At 46.0% G+C, this 9,889-nt stretch overlaps 1 protein-coding gene across 1 annotated transcript in view; it reads left to right on the top strand.

Annotated features, from left to right (window-relative positions):
• The window catches only part of nfatc4 (nuclear factor of activated T cells 4), a gene marked incomplete at its 3' end in the record, with an annotated part of 57,345 nt that extends 48,713 nt beyond the window's left edge, over positions 1 to 8,632 (top strand). The window contains exons 10-12 of the mRNA XM_034165379.1: positions 7,567 to 7,622; positions 7,703 to 7,829; positions 7,907 to 8,632. Coding sequence (XP_034021270.1) covers positions 7,567 to 7,622; positions 7,703 to 7,829; positions 7,907 to 8,632 — 909 coding nt within the window. The remainder of the gene's footprint in view (positions 1 to 7,566; positions 7,623 to 7,702; positions 7,830 to 7,906) is intronic.
• Between the last annotated feature and the right edge of the window lie 1,257 nt (positions 8,633 to 9,889).

Below are 9,889 nucleotides of genomic sequence, written 5' to 3' on the forward strand. Positions count from 1 at the left end.
ACGGAGGATGAGACTGAGGGCTGAGGGAACAGACGAGTTATGGGTAACCGCGGGAAAAATTGAAGGCTGGTGACCAAAAACAACATGGAAAGGGGAGAAGCCAGAGGACGCTGAAGGCAAACTATTGTGAGCGAACTCTATCTAGGGGAATTGCGAAGACCACGATGCCAGATGCTGGGAAGCGAGGATACGGAGACCTTTTTCTAATTCCTGGTTAAAACGTTCTGTCTGCCCATTGGCCTGTGGATGGTAGCCCGAGGTTAGACTCGACGTTACCCCAAGGAGACGGCAGAACTCACTCCGAAAATGGAACACAAACTGTGGATCACGACTGGTCACAACATCCTGTGGTAACCCATGTAACTTGAAAAAATGAGACAGCATGACCTCCGCCGTCTCCTTAGCAGATGGGAGGCGTGACAAAGGGATAAAATGTACAGTGAGGAAAATAAGTATTTGAACACCCTGCAGTTTTGGAGGGGTCTGAAATTTTCATCTTAGGTGCATGTCCACTGTGAGAGACATAATCTAAAAAAAAAAAAAATCCGGAAATCACAATGTATGATTTTTTAAAATTTATTTGTATGTTACTGCTGCAAATAAGTATTTGAACACCTGTGAAAATCAATGTTAATATTTTGTACAGTAGCCTTTGTTTGCAGTTACAGAGGTCAAACGTTTCCTGTAGTTTTTCACCAGGTTTGCACACAATGCAGCAAGGATTTTGGTCCACTCCTCCATACAGATCTTCTCTAGATCTTTCAGGTTTGGAGTTTCAGCTCCCTCCAAAGATTTTCTATTGAGTTCAGGTCTGGAGACTGGCCAGGCCACTCCAGGACTTTGAAATGCTTCTTACAGAGCCCCTCCTTAATTGCCCTGGCTGTGTGTTTGGGGTCATTGTCATGCTGGAAGACCCAGCCATGACCCATCTTCAATGCTCTTACTGAGGGAAGGAGTTTGTTTGCCAAAATCTCACAATACATGACCCCATCCATCCTCCCTTCAATACAGTGCAGTCATTCTGTCCCCTTTGCAGAAGAGTACCCCCAGTGTATGATGTTTCCACCCCCATGCTTCACGGTTGGGATGGTTTTCTTGGGGTTGTTCTCATCCTCTAATCATGGTAAGCAGAGGCGATTCCAAAAAACTCTATTCTGGTCTCATCTGACCACATGACCTTCTTCCATGCCTCCTCTGGATCATCCAGATGGTCACTGGTGAACTTCAAACGGGCCTGGACATGTGCTGGCTTGAGCAGGGGGACCTTGCTGGCCTGCAGGATTTTAAACCATGACAGTATCATGTGTTACTAATGTAATCTTTGTGACTGTCGTCCCAGCTCTCTTCAGGTCATTGACCAGGTCCTCCTGTGTAGTTCTGAGCTTTCTCAGAATCATCCTTACCCCACAAATTAGATCTTGCATGGAATCCCAGACCGAGGGAGATTGACAGTCATCTTGTGTTTCTTCCACTTTCTAATAAATAATCATAACAGTTGTTGTCTTCTACCAACCTGCTTGCCTGTTGTCCTGTAGTCCATCCCAGCCTTGTGCAGGTCTACAGTTTTGTCCCCGATGTCCTTAGACAGCTCTTTGGTCTTGGCTATGGTGGACAGGTTGTGAGTGTGATTGATTGAGTGTGTGAACAGGTGTCTTTTATAAAGGTAACAAGTTCAAACAGGTGCAATTAATACTGGTAAAGAGTGCAGAATAAGAGGGCTTCTTAAAGAAAAATTAACAGGTCTGTGTGCGCCAGAATTCTTGCTAGTTGATAGGGTCAAATACTTATTTGCAGCAGTAACATACAAATAAATTATTATAAAATCATACATTGTGATTTCCGGATTTTTTTTTTTTTTAGATTATGTCTCTCACAGTGGACATGCACCTAAGATGAAAATTTCAGACCCCTCCATGATTTCTAAGTGGGAGAACTTGCAAAATTGCAGGGTGTTCAAATACTTATTTTCCTCACTGTACCATCTTAGACAAGCGATCGACAACCGTTAAAATCACAGTGTGACCCTTAGAGGATGGAAGACCAGTAACGAAATCTATAGTTACGTGCGACCATGGACATTTAGGAACTGGAAGTGATAACAGGACACCCGCACGTGGGCGGTTGGATGACTCTGTGTAGCACAGACTTGACAGGCATTTACATATTTCGCCACATCTGTAGTAAGCCCCGCCCACCAGAACCGCTGTTTTATTACTGATGTGGTCTTTTTAATTCCCGGATGGCAGAATAGACGGCTGTCATGGAACCACAGTATTACATCCCCCCTGAGCATTTTGGGGACATAAAGGCGGTCTGGTGGACAACTGGCGGGAACAGGTTCCTTGCCTAAGGCTGATTTGACCTTCGACTCAATGTCCCAAGTAATCGCAGACATGAAGCAGGACGTGGGTAGGATAGTGCCTGGATCGGTGGGCATCACCCGGGTCCCCCTGCCGGGATAAGGCATCAGGTTTTCTGTTTTTCGAGCCTTGTCGATAGGACAATGAAAAAAATCAAATGACTAATGAATATTGCCCACCTAGCCTGGTGGGAATTAAGGCGTTTGGCCGAACGTAAGTACTCAAGATTTTTGTGGTCGGTATAGACTACGAATGGTATCTGTGCCCCCTCCAACCAGTTCCGCCACTCCTCTAAGGCCACTTTTACCACTAACAGTTCACGGTCTCCGATGTCATAATTCTGTTCTGCAGGAGACAGTTTTCTGGAAAAGAAGGCGCATGGGTGCAGCCTACCATCGGACGGATTTCTCTGACAGAGAACTACTCCAACCCCAACATTGGAGGCATCAACTTCCATCACGAACTGCCGAGCTGGGTCAGGGAGGAGTAGCACTGGGGCCACGGTAAAGCGATGTTTTAAGGCTTCGAACGCCTCCTCACATTTCGGGGTCCAGTCGAACGGGCGTAGGGACGAGGTGACCGCATGCAGTGGCGCCGCCACTGTACTGAAATTTCGGATGAATTTACAGTGAAAGTTAGCAAACCCTAAAAACCGTTGGACTTCCTTATGTGATACGGGTGTGGGCCAATCCTGCACTGCCGCGACTTTCTCAGGATCCATTTTTATTTTCCCCTTAGAAATAACAAAGCCCAAAAAGGAAATGGTGGATTTGTGAAATTTACACTTCGCTTTCACAAAGAGCTCATTTTGCAGGAGGGTCTATAAAACTGAACGTACGTGACACTTGTGTGTAGCTAAATCCAGAGGAAAAATGAGGATGTCATCCAGATACATGAAGATGAATCTATTTAGGTATTCTCGTAGCACATCGTTCACTAAGTTTTGGAAAACAGCTGGTGCGTTTGTGAGACCAAAAGGCATAACCAAGTATTCATAATAACCGGATGGGGTATTAAAGGCTGTTTTCCACTCATCTCCTTGTCTGATCCGAACCAAATGATATGCATTATGTAAGTCAAGTTTCATAAAAACCATGACTCCCTCCAATAATTCAACCGCAGAGGATATGAGCAGCAGCGGATAACGGTTCTTAATGGTGACATCATTTAGACCACGGTAATCAATACAGGGACGGGGCGTCTTATCTTTCTTTTCAACAAATAAACCGCCTCCCCCTGCAGGTGAGGATGACGGACGAATTAAACCTGCTTCCAGGGACTCCCAAATGTATTCATTCATCACGTGGAGTTCAGGTGCCAACAGAGAAAAGAGTTTCCCTCGGGGCGGACTCGCCCCAGGGAGAGGCTCAATGGCACAATCATATTCGCGATGAGGAGGTAATGATTTCGCTCTCGCTTTACTAAATACGACAGCTAGGTTGTGATAACAATCAGGAACCCCGGCGAGATCCGGATTCGAACCCTGCGGCGTATGTTTGGGTCGTGATAGACATGAATAATTACAGGCTGGGCTCCAGGATGTGATTTCGCCCTTAACCCAATCAAAATTCGGGCCATGTCATTGTAGCCAGGGGTGCCCCAAGATTAGAGAGTGAGTCATATTAGCCAAAACATGAAAACTGATTGACTCAGAGTGTGTATGAGAAATCAATAATCTGACAGACTGTGTGAGATGAGTAATTTGGCCCAGGACGTGGCCGTCCACAGCACGTACCACCAGAGGGCACGAGATCTTATACATTTACAGGTGGAGGTACCTAGCAAGAGAAGACGGAATCAGGTTGGCATCAGAACCAGAATCAATAAAAGCCAAAACGGTAATGGTAGTGTGGTCAGACGTTAATTTGGCTGGGATTATTTTTTGTGTTGAAACAGGGGAGATAGAATTAAGACTCACCCGCAATTCCGCCCTTGACAGTGCGGTGGCACCCCTGGCCTGACAATCAGCTATCATGTGTCCAGCATGTCCACAGTAGAAACAGAGGCCGTCCACTCGGCAGCGCTGTCGTTCGGTTGGGGTCAGGCGCATGCGCCCAAGCTGCATCGGTTCCTCTGTGTTCTATTGAGATGGCTCTGGCTGGGCATGAGTGGAGGAGGCGGAGCAGCCAGGAGGTGTGTGGGATCGGTAATCTGGATGTCGGCTTCCGTGGCTAGGACAGTCTTGTAGGTGCCGGTCCGTGCGGATGGCTAGTGCGATCAGATCATCCAACTCTTCAGGCAAGTCTATGGCCACGAGCTGATCTTGAATTTCTGCTGACAGTCCCTGAAAAAACACGTCGAGGAGTGCCGCCGGGTTCCATTCACTCTTTGCTGCCAGGATGCGGAAATCGACTGCGTAATCTGCGACCTGGCGGCTGCCTTGCTTCAGCTTCATAAGGGACCGAGCTGCTTCACGTCCCAGGGCGGTGTGTTGGAATACTTGTTTGAGAGCTTTTGTGAATGCCGGGAGTGAAGCACAGGTGGGTGATAGTCGTCCCCACTCGGCCATAGCCCAGGCTGCTGCTCGACCGGACAGGTGAGTGATGATGTATGCTATTTTTTATCTGTCAGATGGGAACATGGATGCCAGAAGCTCAAAGTGTAATTCGCACTGGGTGATGAAGGGTCTGACGTCTCCGGAGTCGCCTGAAAAGCGTTCAGGGCGTGACAACTGGTTACAGAATACAGGCGCTGGTGCGGAAGCTGGCGAGGCAGCTGGCAGACCCGGTGGTATGCTTGGATGGCCGGTAGCTGCGTCCGACGTAGCCTGAAGATCGAGCCTGGACAGCAGTTGACTAATCTGATCACTAACTGATGCCATAAAAGTCTTTTGGCGGGTGACGAGTTTGCTGAAACCAGAGCTTAGCGTATCAAGCTTTTCTTCTTGCTGTGTGACCTGGTGCTGTGGTGGCGTACCGCCAGGTGAAATGGGTCTGAGCCTGCTGTCTCCATCGTTGGCCTGTTTGTTCTGACAGGTGGGTTTGGTTGTAGACAAATGCAAGGCTCACAGTCACAGCTCTGTTTGCAAAAAGGCTTTAATGAGAAGGCAAGCAATGGTCAGTACACAGGGAGGCAGTCCAAAAAGCACAGCAGAAGTACAAGGATCATCAGGCTAGACGTGGTTGGTAGATCAATCAATCAATCAATCAATTTTTTTATATAGCGCCAAATCACAACAAACAGTTGCCCCAAGGCGCTTTATATTGTAAGGCAAGGCCATACAATAATTATGTAAAACCCCAACGGTCAAAACGACCCCCTGTGAGCAAGCACTTGGCTACAGTGGGAAGGAAAAACTCCCTTTTAACAGGAAGAAACCTCCAGCAGAACCAGGCTCAGGGAGGGGCAGTCTTCTGCTGGGACTGGTTGGGGCTGAGGGAGAGAACCAAGAAAAAGACATGCTGTGGAGGGGAGCAGAGATCAATCACTAATGATTAAATGCAGAGTGGTGCATACAGAGCAAAAAGAGAAAGAAACAGTGCATCATGGGAACCCCCCAGCAGTCTACGTCTATAGCAGCATAACTAAGGGATGGTTCAGGGTCACCTGATCCAGCCCTAACTATAAGCTTTAGATATGGGCAGGAGGTCAAGAACACACTGAAGCAGGCAAAACTGGAAAACACGAGAATGAGAGCTTGAATGATTGCACAAGGCACAACAAACTGGCAAACAACCAACACCACCTGTGAACTAATAAAGCCTCAGGTGGCAATCAGCAGATTAACGACAGGTGTGCATAGTAAGACCCAGAAGTGGGGCGTGGCCAGAGAGAGAGAGAGAGAGAGAGAGAGAGAGAGAGAGAGAGAGAGAGAGAGAGACAGACCCCAGCAACAAAATCCCACAAGCACAGAAAAATAATACAAAAGACGAGGAAAAAAAAAAAAACCAAACCAAAAACCCCGCAACAGACCAGATAAACAGATGAGTTTAATAATACATAAATAAGATTCAAATCTATACTGAGCTCACAAAAACCCCAGAACAGACAGGACAGTAACACTGGTTGGTTGTTTAAAAAACAACCCCCCCCCCCCCCCCCCCCCCCCACACACACACACACACAAGTTACTGTAACGTGTGTGTTGGTTTTTTACAACAAATGTATGTGTAAGTATGTATTTTTTTCCATTTGTTAATAAAAGGCATCTGCAAAACTGTTTGTCTGACTGATACAGCACACCAAGTGGCGACCGCATGACATTTTGACACAAAATGCATAGAACACCGCCATCTACTGGATGGCAGTGTGAGTGTAAATAGCATCCAACTGTCATACAGTCGCCATTCAGTGCGTTGTGTCAGACGTAAGCAGAATTTACTCTAAAACTAACAGATATTTGTGGTATTTTCACTTTGTAAAAATGCCAGTTAACTTGAATATAAATAAACCGTCCGGAATTAGTTTGGTTTTAAAATCAAACCATAAGTCAAACCTGCTTTTCTGTTTATGCCTTTTGACCACATCTGGCGGACTGTATGCTGTGAATGTAAATGTCTCTTCCTTACAGCAGTGGGCAGGGCACACAAAGACAGGAGCTCTGACTTATTGTTTGTGTTGGGTCTCTGCTCAACTTTGATTCTACTCAAAAGCATCAGCAGTGCTTAAACTCAAAATTGGCTTGTCAGTAGCTGACAGTATACTGGAGCCAGTACTAAAAGTTAGCGGTTAGCTATAGCTTCCACTAAATTTTTTATCCGTTTATCGGGGAGGTGATGGTCTAGTGGTTAAGGCTTTGGGCTTGAGACGAGAAGATCCTCGGTTCAAATCCCAGCCTGACTGGAAAATCACTAAGGGCCCTTGGGCAAGGTCTTTAATCCCCTATTGCACCCAGTGTGTAGTGAGCGCCTTGTATGGCAGCACCCTGACATTGGGGTGAATGTGAGGCATTATTGTGAAGTGCTTTGAGCATTTGATGCAGATGGAAAAGTGCTATATAAATGCAGTCCATTTATCATTATAAAAGTAAACTTTTCAGTTAGCGGATTAGCAGTCATCGAAGCTAATTTTTTGGTTAGCTGTGCCCACCACTGCTAATAATGAAGATTGAATTTCAAGGTGCAGTGGCATCCTCAAGGTTAAATTGTGTATCACAAACTGCAGCTTCCAGGGTTGCAAGGTTGCTGGTTTGATTCCTGATGTGTGACACCTGCATTAACATCCTGCTCCCTGTGCCAGACCCTGACCGTGTGTTTTTGTCTCTTAGACGGTAAGTTGCAGTGGGAGGAAGAGGCTCATGTTGACCGCACCAACAGTAACGAGGTAACCATGCAACGTTTTACTTTGGCGCAGCAGAGAACTCTGACACATTCTAATGATTATCCACATCACTTTCCTTCCAGTGTTTACTGTGCGTAAGGGTTCCAGCCTACAGCGACCTGTCCGTCAGCCGGCCCGTGTCCGTCAGCCTTTATGTCTCCAATGGGAAGCGAAAACGCAGCAGCAATCACTGTTTCAAGTATCTTCCCAGTGAGTGTCCAGTCCCACCTCGATCTGGAGGTCACATTACTTTGTGAGTTCATAATCGATGTGAAATGTTTCTGCAGTTATGTTCAAAGAGGAAGACCCCGTGCTGTCCCGGTCCACGCTTATACCCCTGGATGGGGAGACTGTTGGGGGTCAGGTCAGGCCGGACAGGGTCTTCCACCTGAGAGGAGAACCCATGACGGAGGAACGAGGTCTGGGCTTCCACCTGCCGCCCTACCCCTCCACTTACTCCCCCCCGTGCCCGCCAACAGGCTATCATGAAGAGTACTGCTCCAAAGCTGACGCAGCGGTCGAGGAGCCCGGCGGCTCCAGGGGAGTCCTGACCGAGCATCACTCCAGCTTTGAGAACCTGGAGCTGGGCTTCACTGAGCTCCTTCCTCCTCTGTACTCCCGTGGCCCGCAGCCTCCCTCTCCCTCCTCCTCCCCCTGGCTGGACTCACCCTACCTCTCCTCTTCACCCTCTCCTTCCCACTCCTCCTCTCTCAGCCCGTTTCCGGCTGGCAGTCCCATCTGCACCTCCCCTCTGCCTCCCATCCCTCCCTCCCCTTACTCCCACTACTCTGCTTATCCTCAGGAGGTGTGTCCCTCGCCTCCTTCCAACCCGAGCCCCTATCCAGACCTCTGTGGAGGGCCCTACTCCCACTATGACAGCTGGGACCCTCAGGGCAGGGTGCTGGAGACTGGACACAGAGGAGGGAGGGACGCACAGACGGGTACCAAAATCCAGGAGAACCCTCTAGAGTTTTCCAGCTCGGCTTCAATGCACCACATCACATTGGAAGAAGGTGAGCAGCACTTACTAGACGTGTGTCACTGGTTCACTGAAGAAGACAGAAAAGAACGGTTTCTTTCTTTTTTCTTTTTTTTTTACCCCAAAGAACTGCATCCTGGATCTGCACCACAAGAGAGAAAAGTCAGTAGGTCAGTAATAATAGGAACAATTCATAATCTAATATTAATACAGTACAGGTGGAACAGGCGAAAAGAAAAGAAAAAAAAGAACGGTTACGTTTAATGTCAGACGACAGAGTATCTGTCCTCATGCACAGGATGAAGAAAAGGACATTTAAAAAATAATAATAATGGGTTTGAAATGAAGTTTAGTGACTCAGTGAGTTTAGAAAATGAATGAATGAATGATGTTTATATGCCTGTGACCCTTAACTGGACTCAGTGAGTTTACGAAATGAATGAATGAATGATCTTTATATGCCTGTGACCCTTAACTGGCTCTGAGTTTAGAAAATGAATGAATGATGTGTATGTGCCTTTGAATCTTAACTGGGTTCAGTGAGTTTAGGAAATGAATGAATGAATGAATGATGTTTATATGCTTATGACCCTTAACTGGACTCTGAGTTTAGAAAATGAATGAATGATGTTTATATGCCTATGATTCTTAACTGGACTCTGAGTTTAGAAAATGAACGAATGAATGAATGATGTGCATGTGCCTTTGATCCTTAACTGGACTCAGTGAGTTTACAAAATGAATGAATGATGTTTACATGCTTGTGATTCTTAACTTGACTCTGAGTTTACAAAATTAATGAATGATTATATGCCTGTGACCCTTAACTGGACTCGGTGAGTTTAGAAAATGAATGAATGATGTTTATATGCCTATGATTCTTAACTGGACTCTAGTTTAGAAAATGAATGAATGAATGAATGAATGAATGAATGAATGAATGATGTGTATGTGCCTTTGAATCTTAACTGGGTTCAGTGAGTTTAGGAAATAAATGAATGAATGAATGAATGAATGATGTTTATATGCTTATGACCCTTAACTGGACTCTGAGTTTAGAAAATGAATGAATGATGTTTATATGCCTATGATTCTTAACTGGACTCTGAGTTTAGAAAATGAATGAATGATGTGTATGTGCCTTTGATCCTTAACTGGACTCAGTGAGTTTAGAAAATGAATGAATGATGTTTATATGCCTATGATTCTTAACTGGACTCTTGAGTTTAGAAAATGAATGAATGAATGAATGAATGATGTGTATGTGCCTTTGATCCTTAACTGGACTCAA

This window comes from Thalassophryne amazonica, unplaced genomic scaffold (genome assembly GCF_902500255.1).
Source record: "Thalassophryne amazonica unplaced genomic scaffold, fThaAma1.1, whole genome shotgun sequence".
Lineage (NCBI taxonomy): Eukaryota > Metazoa > Chordata > Actinopteri > Batrachoidiformes > Batrachoididae > Thalassophryne > Thalassophryne amazonica.